General features: G+C 45.9%; 2 protein-coding genes across 4 annotated transcripts in view; one reads left to right on the plus strand and one right to left on the minus strand.

Moving 5' to 3' along the window:
- LOC117668261 (uncharacterized) overlaps positions 1 to 8227 on the plus strand; it is a 9669-nt gene extending 1442 nt beyond the window's left edge. For both annotated transcript variants that reach the window (XM_087884490.1, XM_087884491.1), the window contains exons 2-6: positions 670 to 1064; positions 1765 to 1864; positions 2404 to 2486; positions 3707 to 3833; positions 4835 to 8227. In XM_087884490.1, the coding sequence (XP_087740616.1) occupies positions 771 to 1064; positions 1765 to 1864; positions 2404 to 2486; positions 3707 to 3833; positions 4835 to 7017 (2787 nt within the window). In that variant the 5' untranslated portion in view covers positions 670 to 770 and the 3' untranslated portion in view covers positions 7018 to 8227. The remainder of the gene's footprint in view (positions 1 to 669; positions 1065 to 1764; positions 1865 to 2403; positions 2487 to 3706; positions 3834 to 4834) is intronic.
- A 6470-nt stretch (positions 8228 to 14697) lies between these two features.
- LOC117668266 (uncharacterized) lies at positions 14698 to 27656 on the minus strand. 2 transcript variants are annotated; one of them, XM_034422037.3, is made up of 6 exons: positions 27564 to 27656; positions 23695 to 24313; positions 22528 to 22648; positions 22153 to 22235; positions 19502 to 19628; positions 14698 to 18061 (listed from the first exon to the last, which is right to left on the minus strand). In XM_034422037.3, the coding sequence occupies exons 2-6, from the start codon at positions 24085 to 24087 to the stop codon at positions 16698 to 16700; spliced, it is 2088 nt and encodes a 695-aa protein (XP_034277928.2). In that variant the 5' UTR covers positions 24088 to 24313; positions 27564 to 27656; the 3' UTR covers positions 14698 to 16697. The 2 variants fall into 2 exon arrangements, with proteins under 2 accessions (XP_034277928.2, XP_034277929.2); XM_034422038.3 differs by having other exon boundaries at positions 27513 to 27623.
- Between the last annotated feature and the right edge of the window lie 60 nt (positions 27657 to 27716).

Genomic DNA, 27716 nt, shown 5'->3' on the forward strand with positions numbered 1-27716 from the left:
AAGTGGAGTAACCCGTCCGTTTAAGTGAATCTGTCTTCCCATTGACTTCGCTTGTCAGAAGGTCACAAAAGGGGACCACGTGACCTTGGGACACAGCAAAGGTCATAAGTAGGTATCGGTTGTTCTGAATTTTGATCACATGATCATGGAGACACTACAAAGGTGGTTAACTGAAAAATGGCCACGAGTTCCTTTTTTTCAGTGCCGTCGTAACTTTGAACGGTCACTGAATGAATTGTTGTAAGTTGAGGACTATCTATATGCCCTTCAAGTAGCAAAGTGGAACGTGTGGTTGGGAGGCCTTGATTTGCCTTCCGAGGGGCTGCAAATCTGAGGGGCATTTTTTTTTTTTTTAAATTTGATTTATATGCCGCCCTTCTCCGAAGACTCAGGGCGGCTTACAATGCATTAAGCAATAGCCTTCATCCTTTTGTATATTTATACAAAGTCAGCTTATTGCCCCCACAAACTGGGTCCTCATTTCACCTACCTTAGAAAGGATGGAAGGCTGAGTCAACCTTGAGCCTTGGCGAGATTCGAACCCTGCAGTAATTGCAGGCAGCTGGTCTTAATAAGCTTAATAACAGGGTGCCTTAAACCCCTGTACTACCAAGGCTCTTGTTTTCTTTCCTGACAATCCTTAATAAGAAAATGCCTTTTGTTCTGCAGGATTTGGGAGGAACTGCAAGCAGGAAAATCTGGCTCTTGGTATAGTTTGCACAGAGGGAGAACCAATCCCTGGTGTCTTTCGCCGAAGCTTCCTTGAAGAAATGTCGGTCGTGGAGCAACAGAATTTAGCAGGCTGTCAAGTAGGACATCTCGACACCATCCAGGTTGGAAACGGCAGGGAATTCTCAGGAAGTGGAGTTCAGAAGTGCACAGGTAGGATCAGCGCAGAGCTACAGCAACGCTTCCCAGAACGCTTCCTTCAACGTTTCTGCAACCAGATCTGCGCTCTGGATCTTCAGGAACAGGACCTGGAGCAACGCACAAAGAAATCGATCCAAGATGTGGTGATCCCGGAGCCATCCCTACCAGGCTTTCCATCGCAGGTGCAGAGTTGGGTGAGTGAACGGGGCCGGGAGATCAGTGAAACATTTCATCCTAAGCATGCAGTACAGGGAGTCCTCAACTGAGCCCAAAATTTATGTTGCTAAGTGAGAAATTTGTTAACTGAGTTTTGCCCCATTTTACGACTTTTCTTGTCACATTTGTTAACTGAACCACTGCAATTGCTATCCATCAGTCTATTTTATCTATCTATCTATCTATCTATCTATCTATCTATCTATCTATCTCTCCATTCATCTATATGCTATCTATCTATCCATCTATCTATCTATCTGCATCCATCCATCCATCTATATGCTATCTATCTATCTATCTATCTATCTATCTCCATCCATCCATCCATCCATCCATCTATATGCTATCTATCTATCTATCATCTCCATCCATCCATCCATCTATATGCTATCTATCTATCCATCTATCTGTCTATCTATCTGCATCCATCCATCCATCCATCCATCTATATGCTATCTATCTGTCTTATCTATCTATCTATCATCTCCATCCATCCATCTATATGCTATCTCTCTCTCTCTCTCTCTCTCTCTCTCTCTCTCTCTCATATCTATATCATCTATATCTGTCTGTCTGTCTATATCAAATGTATATGGCTGCCAGTCTCACAAGAAGTGACTCGGTACCATTCATTTGCTAATTTTTTATTCACAACTTTTTGTTTTGTTTTGGGAAAAGGATGGAGTTACCGACTCGGAGTTTTGTGGAGCACACAAAGATTCAACAGAGGACAGGCTGAGGTTCTTGCAGGACGAAGAAGGAGCCACTGTTTCACTAAGTAAGAAACTAAGGCATATTTAGATAGGGTTTTAAAGAAGGGGGAAAGACCCCAGGTTCCAGTGTTATTAACATAAACCGGGGTGCTTAACACCTCCAACATTTTATACATGAGACTCAGCCCTGTCATACATGGCTCAATGAGGAAAGAGGAGCTTAGGAAGCAAATACAGATTGTCCTTGAACAGCTGAGCCCCAATTTTTTGTTTGCTGAGCAAGATATTTGTCAGGCGAGTTTTGCTATGACACTGCAACCGTCATAAATATGAACCCTTTGCCAAGTATCCAAATTGTGATCCCATGACCGTGGGGATGCTTCAGCGGTCATAAGTGTGGAAAAACAGTCATCGCTCACTTTTGTCAATGCTGTGCTAACTTCGAACGGTCACTAAACGAACTGTTAAGGGCTACCTGTAGTTATTTCTTTTTTAAAAAATTGGTATAAATGGGGAAATAAATGGGCTTTTGCTCAAACGTGCTAGGAAACAAGCGTTGTCTGAAGCGACTGTTCACGATCTTGACACACACTTTCTCTCACAGGAGATGGAGTGATTTGTGAAAAACAGCTTCAGCCTCCTGAGATGGAAGATGGAGGGAAAATGGCTGCTGCTCATTGGGATCAGGTAAGGCAGGGGTCCCAAACCTGTGGGCCACGGCCCACTAATGAGCTATGGCCTAATTCAGTGATGGGTAACCTTTTTGCCATTGTGTGCCAGGAGCAGGGGCGGGGGTCGTGCACGCACGTGCCCACACCCTTAATTCTATGCACCCTGCCCCTGTGCATGTGCATGCGACACCCCCCCCTCCACGGTCCCCCTGCTCCTGGCACGTGATCATACAGTAGGCCCGTTTTTTGCTCTCCCCAGCCTCCAGAGCCTTTTTAGGAGTCTGGGGAGGGCGAAAATAGCCTTCCCTATCCCCCCCAGAGGCCCCCCGGAGGCCAAAAATGCCCATTTGCCAACTTCCAGTGGGACCAGAAGGCCTCTCCCCAGCCTCCCAAGCTTTTCTGGGAGTCTGGGGAGGGCAAAAACAGCCTTCCCCACCCCCACCCCCCCAGAGGCCCTCTGGAGGCCAGAAACGGCCCGTTTGCCAACTTCTGGTGGGATGATTGTGGGTGTGGGCACACACGTGCACGACACCACTCCCACCACCCCCGCTCCTGGCACGCAATGGCAAAAAGGTTAGCCATCACTGACCTATACCCTTTCAGACAAATTGTTGTCCAATCTCTTCTTAAAAATTTCCAGCGTTGGAGCATTCACAACTTCTGGAGGCAAGTTGTTCCACTGATTAATTGTTCTATCTATCAGGAAATTTCTCCTTCTTTCTAGGTTGTTTCTCTCCTTGTTTAGTTTCCACCCATTGCTTCTTCTTCTACCCTCAGGTGCTTTGGAGAATAGCTTGATTCCCTCTTCTTTGTGGCAACCCCTGAGATATCGGAACATTGCTATCATGTCAGCCCTAGTCCTTCTTTTCATCAAAGTAGACATACCCAGTTCCAGCAACTCTTCTTTATATGTTTCAACCTCTAGTCCCCTAATCATCTTTTTCTTTGCTTTTGCCAAAAGTTCATGCTACCAAACCTCTAATGGTAATATAAATTTAATAAATAAAATTGGTCACTTGGGGTTAAGACCCACCATGCTTCGTATGCAGAGAGTAGAAACCTCTAAGTCAGTGGCCTCCAAACCTTTTGGGCACCAAGGACCGAATAGGCCTTTGCTTATTTGTGTGGCCCAGTTTCTGGCATGCTGCAGCCCGGTGCTGGTCCATGGACTACGGGGTTGGAGATCCCTGCTCTAAGCGATCTGTGAGCAAGGAACATTTTTCTCCCTTTTTTTAGAGGCTCTTCACCTTGGAGGATGTGGCCGTGCATTTCACTGAGCACGAGTGGGCGCTGCTGGGGCCTGAGCAGAAGGCGCTGCACAGAGAAGTCATGGAGGAGATCAGTGGGATCGTGGCTTCTCTTGGTAAGGCAGCTTCTTTCCTAGGAATCAATGCCCATAACTATTGTAGGATTTTAAAATACATTTGCAGAATTTCAAGTCCTCACGTTCTTTTCATTGCATCTGTTGAAGCTTTTCAGTGTTTCTGAGGCAGAGACAGTAGCTGAAGACGTATTCCCCAATATTGTCCTTGGGCAGCTTTCCACTATATTCACCCTCACCTTTTAGCAATAGACTTTCCATATTTTTCGGTGTATAAGACACACTTCCCCCACCCCCACCCCCAAAAAAGTGGGTGGAAATGTCTGTGCATCTTATATAGCAAATGTTGCTGAAGGCCCGCCCACCCACCAGCCCCCACCCTTTGGCCTCTGCCTCCCAGCAATTTGCCTCCTTGCAGCAAACAGCCTAATCAGCTTCAGCACAGCCTGATTTAGCACGAGCAGCTGATTGGAGGTTGGATCTGCCTCCCAGAATACCTCTGATCAGCTGTTCCAGGCTGTGAGAATTGCCGCCACCCATCGGTGCCACCACCTATCGCCGCGGTCCCCATTTTTGGCCCATTCCAGGCAGCAGGGATCACCGCCACCTGGAATGGGCCAAAAATAGGACGCACGGAGGCCAAAAATGGGGTCTGTGGAGGCCAAAATGGGATGCGTGGAGGCTGAAAATGAGGCACGCGGAGGCAGTGATAGGTGGCAGCAGCAAAAGGTGGCGGTGGTGGTGATGGGCGATGGTGATCCCCACAGCCTGGAAGAAGCTGATCAGAGGTATTCCGGGAGGCAGATCCAACCGCCAATCAGCTGCTTGTGCTAAATCAGGCTGTGCTGAAGCTGATCAGGCTGTTTGCTGCAAGGAGGCAAATTGCTGGGAGGCAGAAGCAGAGGCAGATTTTTTTTCTTGTTTTCCTCCCCAAAAGCTAGGTGCGCCTTTAGTTTCTTATGTAAAATGGTGATTTTGGGGGGTGGGGGGGACAGTTTACAAATTTAGACCCAATTACCAATTTTTGGTCTTTATCTCTTAAGGTAACAAGTGGAGAATCATGGATAAAAGCAAACCAAGTACAAACCAAAGATTTCGCCTAGAAGGGAAGCCGTACAAGTGCTCGGAGTGTGGAAAGGCCTTCGCGACAAAGACGAATCTAACCACTCACAAAACAACCCACACAGCTGATCACCTGCATAAATGCCTGGAGTGCGGAAAGCGTTTCACCCAAAATGCACAACTGAGCAGGCATCAAAACACTCACATGGGGGAAAAACCATACAAATGCTCGGAATGTGGGAAAAGCTTCATTTGGAAGACAAATTTAGAGAGACACCAGAGGACTCACACGGGGGAAAAGCCCTTTAAATGCTTGGAATGCGGGAAAAGGTTCGTCGAGAGTTCAGCCCTGATTACGCACCAAATGATCCATATGGAGGAGAAACCGTACAAATGTTTGGAATGCGGGAAGTGCTTCACATCGAATACACACCTGAGCGTGCATCAGAGAACGCACACAGGGGAGAAACCGTACACATGTTTAGAGTGCGGAAAGAACTTCAGTGAGAGCAGTAATCTCGCTTCCCATCGCAGGACACATAGTGGGGAGAAACCCTTCAAATGTTTGGAATGCGGAAAGTGTTTCAGTTCAGAAAGACACCTCAGGGTCCATCAAAGAACCCATACAGGCGAGAAACCCTATAAATGTTCAAAATGCGGAAAGAGTTTCAGCATGAGCAGTAACCTTGCTTCCCACCAGAGAATTCACACCGGCGAGAAACCCTACCAATGTGCAGAGTGCGGCAAATGTTTTACTCGCAGTTCTGATCTTATCAAACACCAAAAAATTCACACGGGAGAGAAGCCGCATGAATGCCCCGCCTGTGAAAAACGTTTCGCTTGCAGTTCGGATCTCCTGAAGCACAAAAAAATTCACACTGGTGAGAAGCCTCATAAATGCTCTGAGTGTGGGATAGGCTTTGCTCGCAGCTCGGACCTGATCAAGCATAAAAAAATCCACACGGGAGAGAAACCCCATAAGTGTTTGGAATGCGGGAAAGGCTTCATCACGAGGACCAAACTGAGCCTGCACAAGCGAAACCACACAGGAGAGAGGCCGTTTCCATGCCTGGAGTGCGGCAAGTGTTTTATTCAAGTAGCCCAGCTGAACCGGCATCAAAAAACTCACACCGGAGAGAGGCCGTACAAATGTTTGGAATGCGGCCAAAGCTTCACGCAGAGTTCTTCTCTTACTACGCATCAGATCACACACACGGGGGAGAAACCATACAAATGCTTGGCGTGTGAAAAGTGCTTCAGTTCAAGCACCCACTTACGGAGACATGAAAGGACACACACAGGAGAAAGGCCTCATCAGTGCTCGGACTGCGGAAAGTGCTACAGCGAGCGGGCCGAACTAAGCCGACATCAGAAATCACACAGCGGGAAGAAGCCATATCAATGTCTGGAATGCGGGAAAAGTTTCACGCAGAGTTCTTCCCTGATTACCCATCAGATCACTCACACAGGAGAGAAACCCTATAAGTGTCTGGAATGCACGAAGTGTTTCAGTTCAAACACACACTTGCGCAGACACCAGCGAACCCATACAGGGGAGAGGCCCTACAAATGCACAGAATGCGGAAAGTGCTTCACTTCCAACGCACACCTCTGTCGCCATGAGCGAACCCACACCAGGGAGAGACCGTTCAAATGCCCAAAGTGCGGGAAGAGTTTCAACGTGAGCAGCAACCTCACTTCTCACCAGAGGATTCACACTGGCGAGAGGCGCTACAAATGTGCGGAGTGCGGGAAGTGCTTCCTTCGCAGCTCTCACCTGATCATACACGAGAGGATTCACCGAGGAGAGAAGCCCTATAAATGCTCGGAGTGCGGGAAGTGCTTCATCACGAAGATCAACCTGACCACCCATGAAAAAAATCACACAGGGGAGAAATTGTACAAATGCCTGGAGTGCGGGAAGTGTTTCAATTGGAACGCTCACCTCAGTACCCACCGGAGAACCCACACGGGGGAGAGGCCTTACACATGCTCGGTGTGCGGAAAACGTTTCAGCGTGAGCAGCTCCCTCGTGACCCATCAGAGAATTCACACCGGGGAGAAGCCGTACAAGTGTTTGGAATGTGGCAAATGCTTCAGTTCAAACACACACCTTCGCAGGCATGAAAGAACTCACATCAAAGAGAGGCCCAGTGCATGCTGATAACCGGGGTGAGAGAATAAAGGATAATGTTCAGGAATCACGAAATTCCTACCAAGAATATAGAAAAGGCTCAACCCTGCGATTGCTGATTTAAAACTACATGTGATGGTACTGCATAAAAAAGATCAGGTCTCTTTCAATTTAAGCTCAAAGCTAAGGTTTTCTCTGTTGTAAGGTATGGCTGTGAGAGCTGAACCGTAAGGAAGACTTAGCGCGAACAATTGACGCTTTCAAATTTTGGCATCAGAGAAGACTCTTGGACTGCAAGGAGATCAAATCGGTCCTGAAGGAATTCAACCCTGACTGTTCTTTGGAACGACAGATACTGAAGCCGAAGCTCAAATACTTTGGCCGCTAAATGAGAAGAGAGGACGTACAAATGAGAAGAGAGAAGAGTGGGAAAGTGACGTTAGGAAAGACTGAAGGCCAAAGAGGAGAGGACAGCAGAAGATGAGATCATTTGATAGTGTCCTAAGGAAAGAAATCGAAGAACAGAGAGCTCAGTGCTATAACGTTTTAGCAGATTATGGAATGATGATACAATATCTTTGTTTTAGGCCTTTGACAATGAACCACACAATATTGTGATTTGCAAGCTTGTTCAGCGTTGCCTGAATAACAGACACCGTAATAACATACACAGTATGTGACTTTATAAGATGGTCCCAAAGATGTTTTTTCAAGATGCAACTCGACTTTCTGGTTTTTCTTTGAAGACGTTTCGCTTCTCATCCAAGAAGCTTCTTCGGCTTTGATTGGATGGTGGGGAATGGAAGGATTTATACTCCTTGCAGACAGCTGGTCATTTGCATCCTTTTAGCAAGTTGTTGAGGCCACTGGAGGTTTATCTATGTCCTCAGGGTCACCTGAGTGGTGCATGTGGGTGTGGAGCCTTCTTGGAACTGCTGAAAGGACTGTGTTGTAGACTGGAGATAGATGGTGTTGTATCCCTCCCCCCGTGTTGAGAGAGGGCTGTTCAGTTTTGACATAGATGGCCTCTTTGATCCCTCTTTCAAACCAGTGGTCCTCTCTGTCCAAATGTGGACTTCATAAAACAAGTTGAAAATGATCATGTCTCTATCATGTTAATCAACCTTCAAGGGAGACATCCTTCATAGTTGTTATATTAGTGAAACATTTGATGTGACTGCGAAACAAGAAATTCTAACTGTAGACTATCAATAGAATGGTTTATAAATGGTGAACAGCATACTAGTTCTACTGTTGTGCATTATTTCAGCCTTATTTTTAAGTACCATATTTTTCGCACTATATGACGCGCTCCCCCCCCACCAAAAAGTGGGTGGAAATGTCTGTGCATCTTATAGAGTGAATATTGTGGCAGTGGAAGGGGGTTGGTGCGGCAGCAGCATTTGCCGGTGCTGCCTGTCACTGCTGCCGCCATTCGCCACCGCCGGGGAACGCTGCAGCCTTCACTGCAGAGCAGCTGATTGGCAGTTGGATCAGCCTTCCAGAATACCACCAATTGCAGCTGCCAATCGCAGCCACTGAACAGCATCGGCAGCGATCGACATCGGCAGCGATCTCCACCGCCTAGAACAGATAATCAGCCGTATTCCGGGAGACCGATCCAACCACCAATCAGCTTCTCGGCAGCAAAGGCTCCAGCATTCCCCGCCGGCGGCAGCATCTCAGCTCAGTTGACTGGTGGTGGGTGCAATGGAGCGGAGCAGAGATGCCCTCTGGAGGCATGAAATGGCTCGTTTGCCAACTTCCGGTGAGAGGGCCACCAGAGGGGTGGGGAAGGCCATTTTCACCCACCCCCAGGCCCTCTAGAGCAGTGGTTCTCAACCTGTGGGTCGGGACCCCTTTGGGGGTCGAACGACCCTTTCACAGGGGTCGCCTAAGACCATCGGAAAACACATATTTTCAATGGTCTTAGGAATAATTTTATGGTTGGGGGTCACCACAACATGAGGTACTGTAATAAAGGGTCGCAGCATTAGGAAAGTTGAGAGCCACTGCTCTAGAGACAGGAAATAACCTGTTTCCCTGCTTCTGGGTGGCCCAGAAGGCCTGGGGGGGGGAGGAGACGGGGGATGGATGTGGCCAGCTCGACGTCATTCGTGTCGGGGCACCTGTGGAGGCCTGGGCAGGGCTCAGGTGATCCATTGTCTCCAACGAAGAAATTATTCTTTTTTTATTGTTTTTTTGTTTTTTGTTTATTTTTTATAAAAATGTCAAATCAATGCATGAACAGTGTTTCATACATTCTAATACAAATAGAACTAATCAAGTTAATCATAATCCTTACATTCAATCCACTCATATATTTCTAATAATAACACATACTTATATTAAGTTATAGTCTATCTTTGTTCAATTATTCCATATTTTCTCTTATTACTTTCATTTTATGACATAAAAATGTATACACTAATATTCCCCCTTTTCTTATTCTAGCTTTTAATCATATCACCCTTTGTTAAGAGACTTTTTCTTTCCTTCTTATCTAACTTCTAATCATGTCACCTACTTAAAAAAAGAAAAAGGAAAAGAAAGAGAGAGAGAGAGAAAAGGGAAAGCAACTCAGAAGAACAACAGAAAAGAAAAATCATCCATCTATCATCTCTTGCCCGCTTCAATATTTTAATTGCTATGCTTTAAAAAAAAAGATAGGAAAAGTGAAAGATAGGAAAAGAAGAGTGAATCAAAACAATATAAAAAGAGGGGGGAAATCATCTATCCATCATCCCTTGCCCGCTTCAATACTTTAATACTATGCTTTTTTTTTTTTTTTTACTTGCCTCCCAAATTCCTCAACGGAGAAATTTCTCAATGCCTCCTTGCCTTGTGATCAAGTGCCACTTTTGCTAGTAGTTTGTTTTGCTAGCCTTCTGTCAGCAAAAAAGGAGCTCAGAAGGGGCGCGTGTGGCCGCTATGGCCTCCTGCAGTCCTCTGTCAACGAAAACTGGAGCGTGTGGTCTCCCCAAGCTCCATTTTCGCTGGCAGAGGGCCGCAAGGAGGCCTTCACAGCTGACCATGGTGCCTGGTGGTATTTGCTAGTTCTCTGAACTATTCAAAATTTCCACTACTGGTTCTCCAGAACCTGCTGAATTTCATCCCTGGTATGAATCCCTTTTTTAAATGTTCCTTTAAATCAAACCTGAGCATTTTACATCCCGGGGGCAGGGATGAAATTCAGCAGGTTCTGGAGAACCAGTAACGGAAATTTTGAGTAGTTCGGAGAACTACTCAAGAGCCTTGATAGTACAGTGGTTTAATGCACCCTGTTATTAACACAGCTGCCTGCAATTTCTGCTGGTTCGAATCTCTCCAAGGCTCAAGGTTGACTCAGCCTTCCATCCTTTCTAAGGTAGGTGAAATGAGGACCCAGTTTGTGGGGGCAATAAGCTGACTTTGTATAAAATATACAAAAGTATGAAGGCTATTGCTTAACACATTGTAAGCCGCCCTGAGTCTCCGGAGAAGGGCGGCATATAAATCAAATTAAAAAAAAAAAAAAACAGCAAATGCCACCTCTGGCTGGCCCCAGAATGGGGTGGGAATGGGGATTTTGCAATATCCTTCCCTTGTCATACCCACCAAGCCACACCACGGAGCACTTGCAACCTCATCAGGCTGTTCCACAACTTAATAGTGCAATATCCTTCCCCTGGATTGGGGAGGGAATGGGGATTTTGCAGTATCCTTCCCCTGGAGTGGAGAAGGAATGGAGATTTTGCAGTATCCTTCCCCTGCCAAGCCCACCAAGCCACACCACACCCACCAAGCCATGGCCACAGAATCTGTAGTAAAAAAAATTGGATTTCACCACTGCCCGGGGGGCTATATCTGGCCTTTTCACTATGCCTGTCCAGCCTGTGGGGGGGGTGTGTATGTGTGTGTGTGAGAGAGAGAGAGAGAGAGAGAGACCTTCCACAACACTGCGAATTTCTCATGTGACCCCTTGGTAGAATTAAATATTACAAGGACTTTCTAGGCATCCTAGATATTTAATATAGGGCCTGTTGTTTGGATCCTTTAATATCAGAGATTTATTAACACTTCCACTGTGAGGTATTATTAGACTGTTTTGGCCACATGAGAATTTAAAATTGGTTTATTTCAATGCAATACACTTTCAGGATTTATATATCAAATACGTAAAAGCAGCTGACACCCCCTCCCATCTAACAGGCTCAGTATAAAGATTAATAGGGGTGTTGAAATGATTTTTGTATTCAAACTCTGAATTATTTTATGCTAATGAAGTTTTAAGGATCCATGTTCGGGATGCTGCTCAAGACGAAGGCCAACAAAGAAAAATCCGTAAAAAAGACAAAAATTAAAGCTCATCTCTGAGCTTTCATGGCCCCAAAATAATGAAATCAGAAATCTCCAAGGCGATTGGAATCGCCTACTTCCATTTTTGTTCCACAGTGGCTTGGATTTCAATCACACAATTTTTAGGTTCCAGAGTTGGCATCTCACACAGCTGCCTGCAATTTCTGCAGGTTCGAATCTTACCAGGCTCAAGGTTGACTCAGCCTTCCATCCTTTCTAAGGTAGGTTAAATGAGGACCCAGTTTGTGGGGGCAATAAGCTGACTTTGTATAAATATACAAAAGTATGAAGGCTATTGCTTAGCGCATTGTAAGCCGCCCTGAGTCTCCGGAGAAGGGCGGCATATAAATCAAACAAAAAAAAAAGTTGAATAGATATTGATTCATAGATTTTAGTCTGATTCTGGAAGCAGGGGGCGGGGGGACAGTGGTACTATATTCACCTGAATGGCAGACAGCCTCCCATCAAAACTTTCCTGTTCCCGGTATGAGAATTCTCAGTACATTTTACCCAGGGGTGAAATCTAAAAGTTTTTGCTACCGGTTCTGTGGGCAGGGCTTAATTAGTGGGCGGGGCTTGGTGGTAAGGTGACTGGGTGGGCATGGCCAAGTCAATGTCACTTCTTTGCCCTTTTTTAACCCACGAAACACAACACAACACAACTGGCTCACCCACAATGTAAAAGCATCCGTGCTAGACCCAAAATGGCCCCTGCAACAAGCAGGAACCTCACACAGCCACAAAAAGCCGAAAAAACCAACTTTCACACTTTACACACACAAAATTCCACATACAGCTTTGTGCGATTTTGTGTGTTTGTGTAGTTAGAGTGAAACACTACAGAAACACACTAAATCTCAGAAAGCTGCACAAATTTTATTTTATTTTATTTCATTTTTATTTTTATATAAAAGCAGCTAAATTTAAAACTTCCTAAACTTTAAATGGCTAGGTCTAAAAAAAGAACAACTAAAACCCCCCTCAATTAACTATTTTTTTTAAAGCTCCCAAAGGAGCTTTAAAACTTACCAAATAGAACAGGGGTCTCCAACCTTGGCAACTTTAAGACTTGTGGACTTCGACTCCCAGAATTCCTCAGCCAGCTTTGCTGGGAGTTGAAGTCCACAAGTCTAGGCAGGAAGGCAGGCAGGCAGAAAGAGCTGCTCACCGATGAGCTTGATTGCAGGCAGGGAGATTCAGTTGCTTGCTGATGCATGGATTGCGATCGTCATGCAATCAGCAGCTAAGGTAAGCAAGCTGGAGGCTGGGAGTGGGGGGGGGAGAAAAAAAGAAACTTTTTTTGTTTTACATGGCTCTGGCGATCCAAGCTGAGTTGCCTGATTAGCAGGCAACTCAGCTGGGATGTCAGAGCTTGGCTGGTCAGAGCCATTTAAAAGGGAAAAAAGGCTCTAATGATCACAGGGCTCAGCTGGGCATGGGGGGCGGGGGCAGGGATTTTTGCTACCGGTTCTCCGAACTGCCTGCTGCCATCGCTACCTACTCACCCGAGCCGGTCCGAACCGGGTGCATTTCACCCCTGATTTTACCCCTATTTAAAAGCTAAATTATGGGATAAATGTATTATATAAATGAGACGGAATCAAGTAAGTGTAAAGGAGCAGCTCTTTAATTAACCTTTGGGACGGAAAAGCTTTTTGAAACTTTCCTTTTCCCACACCAAAAACAACACAATTCTGAAAATGAGAGTCATATAGTACAGTACCGCTATTTTAAGCTGTAAATCTCCCAGTGAACAATAGATGGCAACAAAAAGACCAAGGGTCGCCCTCTGGTGGCTATTAATAGAGCTGCAGTCCAAACACATAAAGCCTAATCCTACACTAGATTATAAACAAGCAAATGCTGGCTACAATCCTTCCTTATTTTCATTTTTTTTATGCACAGATAGAGCTCAGACATCCCTATGTAGCAGAATAACAGAATTGGAAGGGACCTTGGAGGTCTTCTAGTCCAACCCCTGCTCAAGCAGGAGACCCTATACCAGTGATGGTTAACCTTTTTTGCCGTCGCGTGCCAAAAGCGGGGGGAGTGCAGGAGGGTCGCACGCACGTATGCCCACACCCATAATTCAATGCGCCCCGTCCGCTGCGCATGCACGTGCGACCCCCCCCTTCCCCGTGCAACCCCTGCTTTTGGCACGCAATGGCACAGTGGGCCCAGTAGGCCTGTTTTTCGCCCTCCCCAGGCTCCAGAGGCTTTTTTGGAGCCTGGGGAGGGTGAAAACGGCCTCCCTCACACCCCCAGAGGCCCTCTGGGGACCGGGAACGACCCGTTTCCTGACTTCCGGTGGGCCCGGAAGGCCGGCGCATGCATGTACACTGGAGCTGAGCTAAGGCAACGCTCGTGTGCCCACAGATATGGTTCCACGTGCCACCTGTGGCACGCGTGCCATAGGTTCGCCATCACGGCCCTATACCATTTCAGACAAATGGCTGTCCATTACCTCTTCTTCAAAAACTCCAGTGTTGGAGCATCTACAACTTCCAGAGGCAAGTGGTTCCGCTGGTTAATTGTTCTAACTGATAGGAAATTTCTCCTTAGTAATAATATACTGGCTATATTCAGAAGCATTTTGATAAGTGTGGTGGACGACAAAAGTTGAACTATAGCTTTGAAGCCTCCTGGGCTTTCATTAATTTTAATTTTTAAATTAAAGTTAGTTGGGTCAGAGATCCTACCAGACAGAAAAGGTGGGCAGTGGGCTGTTCATGCTTGCTTTAAAGAGCAGACCTGGATATTTGCTAATTCCGACTGTAATTCCTTCCTAAATAGAGACTTCCATTTTATATTTGACCACCAGAAATAATGATGGTCTGGAGCAGTGGTGAAATCTAAAATTTGTTACTACCAGTTCTGTGGGCGTGGCTTGGTGGGGAGGGGTAATGTGACTGGGTGGGTATGGCCAATTTTTTTTTTTAACTTTTAAAACCATTTTTTCTACAACCTCTTTGGCGAAGAGGTTGTAAAAAAATGCTTTCAAAAGGCTCTGACGATCCCAGCTGAGTTGCCTGATCAGCAGAGGCTTTAGCCTCTGCCGATCAGGCAACTCAGCTGGGATCGTCAGAGGCATTTAAAAGAAAAAAGCCTCTGCCAATCAGGCAACTCAGCTGGCATCGTCAGAGGCATTTAAAAGAAAAAAGCCTCTGCCAATCAGGCAACTCAGCTGGGATCGTCAGAGGCATTTAAAAGAAAAAAGCCTCTGCCGATCAGGCAACTCAGCTGGCATCGTCAGAGGCATTTAAAAGAAAAAAGCCTCTGCCAATCAGGCAACTCAGCTGGGATCGTCAGAGGCATTTAAAAGAAATAAAGCCTCTGCCAATCAGGCAACTCAGCTTGGGTCGTCAAAGGCTCTTAATAGCATTTTTTCTACAACCTCTGAAGAGGTTGTAGAAAAAAATGCTTTTAAAAACTAAAAAAAAGCCTCTGATGATTGCGCGGCTCAGCTGGGCATTGGGGGGGGCAGGGATTTTTGCTACCGGTTCTCCAAACCACCCGCCTCCATCGCTACCGGATCAGGCGATCCGGTCCAAACCGGGAGCATTTCATCCCTGTCTGGAGCAGCTCACATTTTGCTCTGATCAAATATGAGAGCTCAGTTCTTCCTTGCAGCCAAATATTCAATTGCAGGTAGTCCTCAGTTTACAACCACAATTGGAACCAGGATTTTTATCGCTAAGCAAAACAGTTGTTAAGGGAATCGCACTAGGAGCGATTTATGAGCAGTTATTAAATGAATCATATAGTCGCTAAGTGAATCTGGTTTCCTCCAATGATTTTGCTTGTCGGAAATCAGCTAGTGATCACATGACCCCAAGATGATATAAACCAGGAGTTCCCAACCTCTGGGCTGTGGCCCGCTACTGGGCCATGGCCTATTGGCCACCGTGCTATATGAGTAGCTGGCCGGTGCATGTGCATGTGCTCGCATGCACGGCCCCACTTCCACGAGTGTCCCACTCGTGCAGGCAATCACAGCCCATTCACGCATGCATCACAGGTGCTTGTGGTGTCACTCATGCAAGCATTGTTGTGGATGCTCAGAGCCCCACTCATGCATTGTCATGGGCACTTGCACCCCCACTCGGTCAAATGTCATTGCAGATGCTCACTGTTGTGGCCCGTCAGTGGCCTGTGCAGCTAGTACCTGATTCCAACAGCGAGGAAGCTGGTGTGGTGCTGCGCCAGCAGCCTGTGCAGCTGGCACTCGAGTCAGACAATGAGGAGGCTGGAGAAGATGTGGTGCCAGAGGCAGGGAATCAGCCAGGGCCTTCAGAACCTCCAGAAGCTCCCTTAAGTAAAGAGGATGAAGAGGAGGAGACTCTTCTTGATGCACGGGCACGCAGAGTTGCCAAAAGGCAGGAGTGGCTCCTCAGGAGGAGGTCTCCTGGAGAGTAAGGCTTGGGACTAATTGGCCACTCAGCCTATTTAAGGAAGGACGACGACTGAGGCAATTTGCAGGGAACAACTTTGTTCACTCTCCTTCGTGTCTTGATCTTAGTTCTCTGCAAATTGCTTCTGGGCTTTCTGCCAACCATAGTAAGATTACGATTATTTATTCTTTGGATTCTTGTAGGCTGTTAAGAAAGTTAATTAACAGCCTTTGTTTGAAAAAGACTGATTTAATTTAGTAAACTAAGGTTTGTACACTTTGTGTGTGCTGCATTCTTTGGGGTCCGTAGCTGGGGCAGAACACTCATGGCCCCACTCACGCAAGGGTCACAGGCGCTTGCACCCCACTTGCATGAGCAACAGTGCCTCCCCCTCCCACAAAACCATCCCCTCATTCAGGGTTGCCAACCCAGAAAGGTTGGGGAACTGCTGTAAATACTCTGCTGTGAATACTATACATGCAGTGGCTAAGTGCCTAAATTTTGACCATGTGACTGGGGATCCTTCAGTGTCATTAAGTGTGAGGACTGATCAATTACTTTCTCAGTGCCGCTGTAACTTTGGTCACTAAACAAATGATTGTAACTCAAGGACTGCCTGGATTTGAATGTATGGTACTCTACCTTTTTGTAATGCTACTATATTGTGGAAAACCTCTACTGGCCGAATGGATAAGAATCGAGAGAAATTCACATGATCCATTATCCGAAACAGAAACGTTAAGCCTATTTTGTTATTTTAGATTTAAACTGGCATTCTACCATGTTTCCCTGAAAATACGGCTCCGAAAACAAGCCCTAGTCCAATTTTCATGCCTGCGCCTAATATAAGCCCTACCCCCAAAATAAATCCTAGTTAAGCCCTGCACACCGTCTGGTTGTACGAGGTGGGGCAAGACGCAGGCATAAAAATCAAGCTAAGGTGGGGGTGGGGGTGGAGCTGCCCCACGCGCCTGCACCCTGTCATCTGTTCACTGAGAAGTGGAGTGTAAAACACTCCAAATTTCCTTCTGGATTAGAATCGTGCTGCAAATGGCTCTGGAAAGAACCAGAGTCCTGTGATACGGGGGGACTATCTGAATTTAGAGAAGGAAGCCCCCAACTGCTACTGTGAAGTTCCTCACTCCAATACTCAGAGTGGATCCTTTGATGTGAATTAAGGTTCCTTTTCTCGCTAAAGCTCTTCCCACACTCCACGCATTTGTGCGGCTTTTCCCCAGTGTGCGTGAGGTGGTGGCGCAGGAGATGGGCTTTTTTCCGGAAGTTCTCCTCACACTCGGAGCATTTGAATGGCTTTTCCCCCGTGTGGATCCTTTGATGGGTGACAAGATTCGTACTCGTACAGAAGCTCTTCCCGCACTCGGCACACGCGTAGGGCTTCTCGCCCGTGTGAATACGGCGATGTGAAGTCAGGCTGGTGCTGGTGCTAAAACTTTTACCACAGTCTGGACACGTATAGGGTTTTTCCCCCGTGTGGGTCCTTTGATGGAAAATAAGGCTGGCGTTTTGGGCAAAACTCTGCCCGCAGTCCAAGCAGGTGAACGGCTTCTCTCCCGTGTGAGTTCTCTGATGGGCCATTAGAGTCGAGCTGTGGCTAAAACTCCTTCCGCACTCCAAACACCGGAAGGGTTTCTCCCCGGTGTGAGTTCGTTGGTGCAACGTCAAGTTTGTGTTCTGGCTGAAACTCTTCCCACATTCCGAACATTTGTACGGTTTCTCTCCCGTGTGGACTCTCAGGTGGGATGTCAGCTGCGACCGATGGCTGAAACTTTTCCCGCACTCCCCGCATGCGTAGGGCTTCTCGCCTGTGTGGATTCGCTGGTGACGGACCAGCGTGGTCTTCTGGCAGAAGCTCTTTCCGCACTCCAGGCAAGTGTATGGCTTCTCCCCGGTGTGAATGCGCTGATGGGTGATGAGGGCCGCGCTCTGACCAAAGCTCTTCCCACATTCCAGGCAGGTGTAAGGCTTCTCCCCTGTGTGAATCCTCTTGTGCCTTATCAGGCCTTTCCTCTGCGAGAAGCTTTTCCCGCAGTCAGGACACTTAAAGGGTTTTTCCTCTTTGTGGGTTTTCAAATGAGCGTTAAGGCTCAACTTGCAGCTGAAGGTTTCCCCGCATGCCAGGCACTGGCTGCTTCTTTTCCCGTTGCATGTGGTTTCTAGGGCTGGGAATTTACAGATCTCAACATCCTGAAAAACACGAAATGGAGGTGTCCTCTTTTTTTTCTCTTCCATCTTCTGGCTCTGCTTTTTCTCTTCCTTATTCGCAACCTTTTCCAAAAACAGCCCACGGACTTCTTCCTCTGTTTTGACCTTCCAGCTGTCCCCGGCTGGAACAAAAAAAGAAGGGCGTTAAAAAGGGATGGAGTGTCATCCTGCAACCATAACCTCCACTTTCACATTTGGATAATCCTGGACGTTGAAGTCCATGCATCCAAATCAGAATCAAAATCACGTGAAGTACTGCTTTATAAAGTAAAACCACTCCTGGAATACGGCGTCCAGTTTTGGTTACCAAATTGCAAAAAAGATGTTGAGACTTCGGAAAAAGTGCAAAGAAAAGCAACTAAGATGATTAAGGGCCTGGAGACTAAAACATATGAAGAACGGTTGCAAGATTTGGGTTTGGCTGGTCTAAAGAAAAGAAGGACTAGGCAGGTGATAGCAGTATTCCAGTATTTGAGGGGCTGCCAGAAAGAGGAGGGGGGTCAGTTTATTCTCCAAAGCACCAGAAGCAGAGGTGGGTTTCAGCAGGTTCTGACCAGTTCTGGAGAACTGGTAGCGGAAATTTGGAGTAGCTCGGAGAACCGGTAAATACCACCTCTGACTGGCCCCGCCCTCATCTATTCTCTGCCTCCCGAGTCCCAGCTGATCGGGAGGAAATGGAGATTTTGCAGTAACCTTTCCCCGGAGTGGGGAGGGAATGGAGATTTTACAGTATCCTTCCCCTGCCATGCCCACCAAGCCAAGCCTTGCCCACCAAACCACACCCACAGAACTGGTAGTAAAAAAAATTGAAACCCACCACTTGTCAACTTGCAAAGCTTTCAAGTTGCCATGAGCAAATTAAGGCATCTTTCGGAAACTTCACACCACTGACCAAAAGGTATGACCAGAAATAATGGATGGAAACTAATCAAGGAGAGAAGCAACCTGGAATTAAGGAGGAACTTGCTAACAGTGAGGACGATCAACCAATGGAACAGCTTGCCTCCAGAAGTTGTGGATGCTTCATCACTGGAGATTTTAAGAAGAGACTGGACAGTCACTTGTCTGAAATGATATAGGATCTCCTGCTTGAGCATGGGGCTGGACTAGAAGACCTCCAAGGTCCCTTCCAGTTCTATTCTGATTCATCTTAAAAGTTGACAAGGTTGAGAAACAATGCTCAAGCTAGGATGAAGAATATGCAGTTTTAAAGCATTGGAGACTCGTTTCACATGCTTCTTAGCATAATTCAAGATACCATATGCGGGGTCTGCAGGATCTGGCCACTTTTGTTGGAATGACGAACACAGCAGCGTGACATTCGGCGAGCAAGTGATATCATTCATATGATGAGTAGAGATGGGTTTGCATTGCTGCTCTGCTTTCATCAACCTGACTCTCTTGCAATATCCCCCAACTACCCCCTCCATCCAATGGTGCTGCTGAATGTTGGGATCGTTGGTGAAAACTTTCCTAAGAGTAGAACAAGTCCTGAAAAAAAGACTAACCCTTTTGGCCTCATCCATTTGTCCCATCAAGGGCCCCCAAGGAACACAATTTACCCAGAAAAGCCAAATTTCCGCAGTTCTCCTCCATCATTTCCACATGGAGAGATCGTTGTTCTGGATCCAGCAATGCCCACTCCTCATCTGTGAAGTAGACCGCCACATCTTCAAAAGTCACCAGATTCTGGAGGACCAAAGAGAAAGACATGAATTTTTTAAAAAACTTATTTTCAGAACAGGATGACAAAGAGTCTATGGAGATTCTCAGTCTTCCAGGTCATGGTTTTTCTTTGAAGACATTTCACTTCTCATCCAAGACTGGAAGCTCTGACTGGATGGTAGGGAATGGAAGGATTTATACTCCTAGCAGACAGCTGGTCATTTGCATTCTTTTAGAGAGTCATTGAGGCCACCTGGAGGTTTATCTGTGTCATCAGGGTCGCCTGATAAGTGCAAATGGTGCCTTCTTGGAACTGTTGAAAGGACTGTGTTATAGACATCATCTATCTCCAGTCCACAACACAGTCCTTTCAACAGTTCCAAGAAGGCTCGACACCCATTTATACTACTAAAGTGACTCTGATGACACAGATAAACCTCCAAGTGACCTCAACAACTCTCTAAAAAGAATGCAAATGACCAGCTGTCTGCAAGGAGTATCAATCCTTCCATTCCCCACCATCCAGCCAGAACTGAAGAAGTTTCTTGCATGAGAAACAAAACGTCTTCAAAGAAAAACCAGAAAGTCCAGTTGCCTCTTAAAAAAACACCTTTGGGAGGATAAAGAATTTCTGCCTACAAGAAATGCCCACCATTTCTTCCCATTGACTCTGTGAGAAGTTGGGGGATAGGTCTGTTTCAGCCTATCCTCAGACATCTAAACTCACTGGCCCTGAAGTCTAGATCAGTAAGAGTCTTTGTCCTGAATACTGAATATGAGTCCAAATTAGTGGCTTAAGGCTTCAGATAGCACTAGAAGAGGAATAACAGCAAAAGAGTGAGATGTCTTCCTCTGATTGTAGGTGATGCCCCAGAAGCACCCAGTTGGCCACTCTGAGAAGGAAAATGGTGGACAATTATGGGTCTTGCCTGATCCACCAAGGCCAAGCTCTTATTTTTCAAATTACAGAGGACAAAACATGCTCAACAGCTTTTTCAACAAACATTCAGAAGGAGACCAGCCGAATCAGGAGATAGCTGTTGTCTTCTTAATTCTGTTTTGGAGCATCTCAAAGCCAGCCTAAGAGAAACAGAATGCTAGTCTAGAGTGATCTGACCCAGCTTCAGGATTCTTCTGATGTTCATAAAATGAAGCTGAGATTCTCTAGAAATAAATTCTTTAAATTCTTTGATGCCATTTGAGCTGCAAGAGGCACCAGCGGTATTCATGTAGTTGATAAACAAAGTCCTGCACAAACACCTGTACCAAAGGGTGATCGTATCCCTAGATGATATCCTAATTTATACCGAGACCATGGAAGAACACATAAGGCTAGTGAAGACAGTACTTGAGAAGCTAAGAAAAGCCCAGTTGTACGCGAAGCTATTTAAATGTGACTTTAAATGTGACACAAGACCAGTCTAGACCCGTGATGGTGAACCTATGGCACACATAGCCAAAATGGCACATGAAGCCATGTTGCCTGGCACACGCGACCTTGCCTGTTTGTCTTCTGGGTTTCTGGCATGCATGCGCGCATGACGATCAGCTGCCCTTCACACATGCTGCAGTGCCAAAAACCTGTGTATGCATGCACGCCAGCCAGCTGATTGTCGGGTGCACATCAGTGGTGGGTTGCTCCCGGTTCTGTCCAGTTCTTTAGAACTGGTAGTAAAAGCAGTGGGAGGCTCCATCCACCCACCCGGACATCATAATTGACGATCTGCGCATGTGCAGAAGCACGTGCAAGCGAGTGAAGCAAGCATGCGTGCTCCCGTTGCGAACCGGTAGTAAAGATAAGTAGAACCCACCCCTGGTGCGCATGCATGCCAGAACCCAGAAGTTTGGCTTTTCCAGAGCGTGATCCCTTCATGCACGCAGCAGTGCTGAAAACTGGCCTGTGCAAGTGTGCCAGCCAGCTGATTGTCAGGCATGCATGCACACTAGAACCCGGACGTTTGGCTTTTCCGGAGCATGAATCCTTCACACATGCAGCAGTGCCGAAAATCAGCCTGCACATGCGTGCCAGTGAGCTAATTGTCAGGCATGCATGCGCACTAGAACTCAGAAGTTCAGCTTTTCTGGAGCACAGCCCTGATGAGTGCGTGCATGTGACATTTCCACCATCACTGGCCTAGACTATCTAGGGTATTGCATCACTAAGATTGGGGTGGAAATGAACCCGGGTAAGGTAAGGGTGATTCTGGAGTGGGAGGCCCCTCAGACCAGGAAGCAGCTACAGAGCTTTCTGGGATTTGCAAACTTCTATCAGCGGTTCATCCCCACTTTTGCCCAGATAGCTCTGTCCATCACCAACCTGCTTAAGACTGGGGTAGGGGTAAAACCTAAACCAAGCCAGCCACTAAATTGATCCATCAAATGCCAAGTGGCCTTCAAGAAACTGAAGCGGCTCAACCAGTTTTGAAGCAGCCAAACCCAGATGAGCCTTTCATAATCCAGTCTTGATTATAGTAACTGGTCCCGTTAAACTATAGAGAGGTGAAGACTCCAAAGCCCTTGCTTATCTATTCAAGAGTCATTCTTATACCTGACGTGGTTCTACAAGAGTTGCTTCTATTCCATTTCCATACGGGTGCCACCTCGACTGGATCACTGGCGTCATTCCTTCACCTGTGACGGACACAAAAGGGATTTATCTTAACTTTTTTTTTTTTACATTTTTTTGTTTTAATATGGATTTTGATTTATTTTGTGGTTTATTGTATACTTCCCAGAATCCTTTGGGATTCAAAAAGGTTATAAATACAGTTAATAAAAATAAGTCATTCAACCTTTTGTCTCTGGTGAAATAAGGCAACTCTTAAAGGCTGCAGATTACACAAAAAAAAAAAAAAATCTTTCCAGATTTCAGATAAAGGTGAGAAAGGGATATAAAGGAGAAATCTGTCAAGGAAGGCCTTACCTTGACAAGAAGCAATCTGCTCAGGTTCCTCCTCCACAATCCACCTGAAAAATGTTCTGGGTCTGATGCTCAAAGGAGCTTTCCCCATCTCATTGGCCAAGTCTGGAAAATTTTCCTGACCCTGGAAAAGAAGAGTAGAAGGTTTCCAGGTGAGAAAGGGACTGTAAGGGATCACAGTGCTTTTCTAAAGATTATGGTTACTTGCTCTTTGCAACTACGGATGGTCTTCAACTTACAACCAATCGATTAGTGACCATTAGAAGTTACAACAGCATCCAAAAAAAAGTGATTTATGCATGTTTTTCTATCTTCATGATCACATGATCAAAACTCAGATGCTTGGCAATTGGTTCATATTTATGACGGTTGCAATGATCTCCTTTTGTGACCTTCTGACAAGCATAGCCAATCGGGAAGCCGGATTCACTTAACAATGGTATTACTAACAATTGCAGTGATTCCTTTAACGTGGCAAGAAAAGTCGTAAAAAGGCCCAAAACTCACTTAGCTTCTGATAAGCAAAGTCAGTGGGGAAGCCTGATTCACTTAACAACCATATTACCAACTTAACAATTGCAGCAATTCATATTCATAAAGGACGTTGGAAGGACATTTCTATTCCCACAATGGACGGATGGCTGCAAAAGTTGGAGGAGTTAGCAGAGATGGTTAAATTGACTGCTTTGATCAAGGAAATACCTTTGTTTCTACTTGGAAACCACTTCTGGACTTTGTGCTTGAGGGTAGAAAAAAACTTTGATTTGGGGCTTTACCGATTAGATAGATGTGGTGTCACGGAAATGGCTAGTTTAAAGTGCTATGTAAAACTAAAAAGTTGTGCTTTGATTGTGGGTTGATTGTGGTTATTATCCTAAGGGAGTTGAAAGTCAATGCTTTTTCTTTCTTTTTCCCCCTTCTTCTCCACTCTTTTTCCTTCCCCTTTCCTATTTCTCCTTCTTTTTGCTTTTGTATTTTTTTTTTATGTTATATCATCAATTAATAAAATTGTTATAAAAAAAAACAATTGCACTGATTCAGTTAACAACTGTGATGAGAAAGATTGCAAGAGGTTGTAAAACTCATTTAACAACTGCCTTGCTTAGCAACGGAAATCCTTGGCTCATATTGTGGTCATAAGTCGAGGAATACCTGGACCAGGATACTCACCTGCTGCTCTTCCTGAGACTTTTCTTCCGCTTTACTCAGCAGGAATCCTTCGGCCAGGGCCACTGCCTGAGAACTGGTTTCCGGCCCACATTCTCGAAGCCAACACTCCATCTCTGGAGGAAGGACAGCCAGGAACTGCTCCAGGATCACCAAATCCAGGATCTGATTCTTTGTATGACGCTCGGGTTGGAGCCACAGGAAGCAAAGATCACGGAGCCGGTTGAACACCTCTCGGGGTCCCCAGATCTCCCCGTAGCGGAACTGCCGGAAGTGAAGGCATCGGGCATCCACCGTGTGGTCGGATTCTCCCGGCATCGTCTTGGCAGCCCCGAGCTCTACCTGGAGAACATCAGAGTTCCTTCCTGCTTCTGAGCCAGTCAGGTTTTGCTCCATTTTTGAATTGTTCCAGGGTAGATCCCATCAGGAGTAGGGAGGCGCAGTTCCCTGAAACTTCTTCTTAAAGGAAACAGGGTCCGAAGCTATAAACAACCAAGGTGTAGCACATTCTCAAAGCGGTAAAGGATCTGGTAAGCAGTGCCAGCTGGTAACTGTGGCATCTCCTGGTAGAGAAACTTTAAACCTCAAAGGGCAAATGAAGGCACCATAGAGACAGTCACACCTGTAACAATGGAAAATAAAAAAAAGCCATAAGCCTACTTCTCCCAACTTGGGGCTTCCCAGATGTGCTGAACTGCAGATCTCAGAATACCTAGGGATGTGGGGAATGGAAAGGGAATGGGCCAACTCACCACGGCCAACTCACCGCTGGATACATCGCCACGGCCAACTCGCCACGAGGTAACTCCAGTGGTGAAATGTAAAATTTGTTACTACCGGTTCTGTGGGCGTGGCTTGGTGGGGGGGTAATGTGACCGGGTCGGCGTGGCCAGCTTTTTTTTTTTTACTTTTAAAAGCATTTTTTCTACAACCTCTTCGGCCGAAGAGGTTATAGAACAAATGCTTTTTTATTTATTTATTTATTTATTTATTTATTTATTTATTTATTTATTTATTTATTTATTTATTTAATTTTATTTTATTTCTATACCGCCCTTCTCCCGAAGGACTCAGGGCGGTGTACAGCCTAATTAAAAACACAAAGACAGACAAAATTCAAAAATAATTAAAATTATTAAATAATAGGCCCAATTTATAAAACCCCAAATTTAAAATCCCATTTAAAACCAATTAAAATCTTTACATTGATAGCCCAGCCTGGCGGAACAACATGGTTTTGAGGGCACAGCGAAACACACACGGAGATCAGAGATTTTACGAATTTCCGGGGGCAGTTCATTCCAAAGGGCAGGGGCTCCCACAGAGAAGGCCCTCCCCCTGGGTGTCGCCCGCTGACATAATTTGGCCGATGGCACCCTGAGGAGACCCTCTCTGTGGGAGTGAACTGGCCGGTGGGAGGCTACTGGTGGCAGAAGACGGTCTCGAAGGTATCCAGGTCCAATGCCTTTTAAGCCTTTTAAAAGGCTCTGACGATCCCAGCTGAGTTGCCTGATCGTCAGAGGCTTTTGTTTTCTTTTAAAAACTTTTTTTTTTTTTTTTTTGCTTTTAAAAGAAAAAAAAGCCTCTGACAATCAGGCAATTCAGCTGGGATCGTCTGAGCCTTTTAAAAGCATTTGTTCTACAATCTCTTCGGCCGAAGAGGTTGTTAAAAAAATGCTTTTAAAAGTAAAAAACAAAGCCTCTGATGATCACGCAGCTCAGCTGGGCATGGGGGGGAGAGGGATTTTTGCTACCGCTTCTCCAAACTATCCGCCGCCATTGCTACCGGATCAGGAGATCCGGTCCGAACTGGGAGCATCTCACCTCTGGGTAACTTTCCGTGGGACAATTTAACAATTCTATTTAATTATTTAAAATAAATTTTAAAAAATATTTTACTTTTTGCCATTCACGTTTCATTCTCTCCCTCCTTTTGCATCCTTTCTTTAATGATTCTATTCCACCGTTTCTTTGATATTAGTGTAACTAATAAGATCCTGGTGGCACAGCAGACTAAAGCACTGTTATTAACACCAGCTGTCTGCAATTACTGCAAGTTCAAATCTCAACAAGCTCGAGGTTGACTCAGCCTTCCATCCTTTCTAAGGTAGGTAAAATGAGGACCCAGATTGTGGGGGCAATAAGCTGACTTTGTATAAATATACAAAAGTATGAAGGCTATTGCTTAACACACTGTAAGCTGCCCTGAGTCTCCGGAGAAGGGCGGCATATAAATCAACCCCCCCCCCAAAAAAAAACCTCTTGTCCCGCAGCGAGCTGTCCTGCAGTGAGATGGCCATGGTAAGCTCTCCTGCAGCAACTTAGCTGTGGCAAGTTGGTGGTAGCAAGCTGGGGATGGCGAGTTAGCCGTGGTGAATTGTCATAGACCCAATGGAAATACTGCCCATCTGGAGGGTAGAAGGCTGAATTAATCTGATTGAAAAACACTCCGTTCGGTGCCCTTGTCGTTTTATTTATTTATATATTTATTTGCCAGTGAGAGTTACATCCTGTCTTTTTTTTTTACGAGTTCCAAGTGTTATACAGGCAGTCCTCGATTTACAGCAGTCCCTTTAGTGGCCGTCCGAAGTTGCAATGGCATTGAAAAAAATGACTTACGACCGTTGCAGCATCCCCCCCGGGTCACGTAATCAAAATTCAGATGCTTGGCAACTGATTGTGATTCTTGATGAATGTATTTTTTTTTTACGTACACCGAGCGTCTTAGTGGACAACCAATTAATTATGAGCCAGCAGTGTGCAGCGGCAGCCAAAAAAGCCAATGCAATCCTAAATTGTATTAACAGAGGGATACAATCAAGATCAAGGGAGGTACTAATACCACTCTACAAAGCCTTAGTAAGACCACACCTAGAGTACTGCATCCAGTTTTGGTCACCACACTATAAAAAAAGATGTTGAGACTCTAGAAAGAGTGCAGAGAAGAGCAACCAGGATGATTAGGGGACTGGAGACTAAAACATATGAAGAACGGTTGCAGGAACTGGGCATGTCTAGTCTAGTGAAGAGAAGGACCAGGGGAGACATGATAGCCGTCTTCCAATACTTGAGGGGCTGCCAAAGAGAGGAGGACGTCAAGCTATTTTCCAAAGCACCTGAAGGCCAGAGAAGGAATAATGGATGGAAACTGACCAAGGAGAGATTCAACCTAGAAATGAGGAGGAACTTTCTGACAGTGAGAACAATCAAACAATGGAACAAAGTTGCCTTCGGACATTGTGGGAGCTTCATCATTTGAGACCTTCGAGAAAAGATTGGACTGCCATTTGTCAGAAATGGTGTAGGGTTTCCTGCACCAGAGACAAATTCCTTCTGTGTCCAATCACGCTTGGCCAATAAAAGAATTCTATTCTATTCTATTCTATTCTATTCTATTCTATTCTATTCTATTCTATTCTACTCTACTCTACTCTACTCTACTCTACTCTACTCTACTCTACTCTACTCCTGTTGCTGTGTCCCAAGGTCGCAGCACGCTTCGCTAAAGATAACGTATGAAGAGACCAAGTCAGATTGTTCGGTATCTGCATCCCCAGATACTTAACACTGTTGACAAACTCCATAGGAAGGGACTCAAAGGGCTTAAATTAAACTTTCCTCCTCCGTAAATTGCATTTCACTTCAATGGGCGGAGAGTGGATGGTGGACTCGAGACCAAGAGCAAGAGTGCCAGTTGTCTGGAAGGGGGTGGTCTTTTGGTCCTCTTTGACCGTTGGAATCCTCCTCCCTCCCACCCTTGGGTCTCCATCCCTCCGCAGGTGTGGGCTCTCCATAGCTGGCCCCCTCCCCACTGCCATCACCTGACGCCGCCATTCCAGGTAGCCTCCCTCCCTTCCCAGGGAGGAACTCACCAGGCATCCCAAGACAAAGACCCCTTTGACCAGGGGGGAGATAAGGAGGAGGGGCAAGACAGGACACAGGACAGGAAACGGCTAGTTTCCCCCATCTCTTTCCTTCCTCTTGGCCTTTTTAGCCATCTCGCCTCTCTTGCTTTAACCCCTTAC

The sequence above is a fragment of the Pantherophis guttatus genome, chromosome 2, assembly GCF_059756535.1.
Source record: "Pantherophis guttatus breed Tessera chromosome 2, ASM5975653v1, whole genome shotgun sequence".
NCBI lineage: Eukaryota > Metazoa > Chordata > Lepidosauria > Squamata > Colubridae > Pantherophis > Pantherophis guttatus.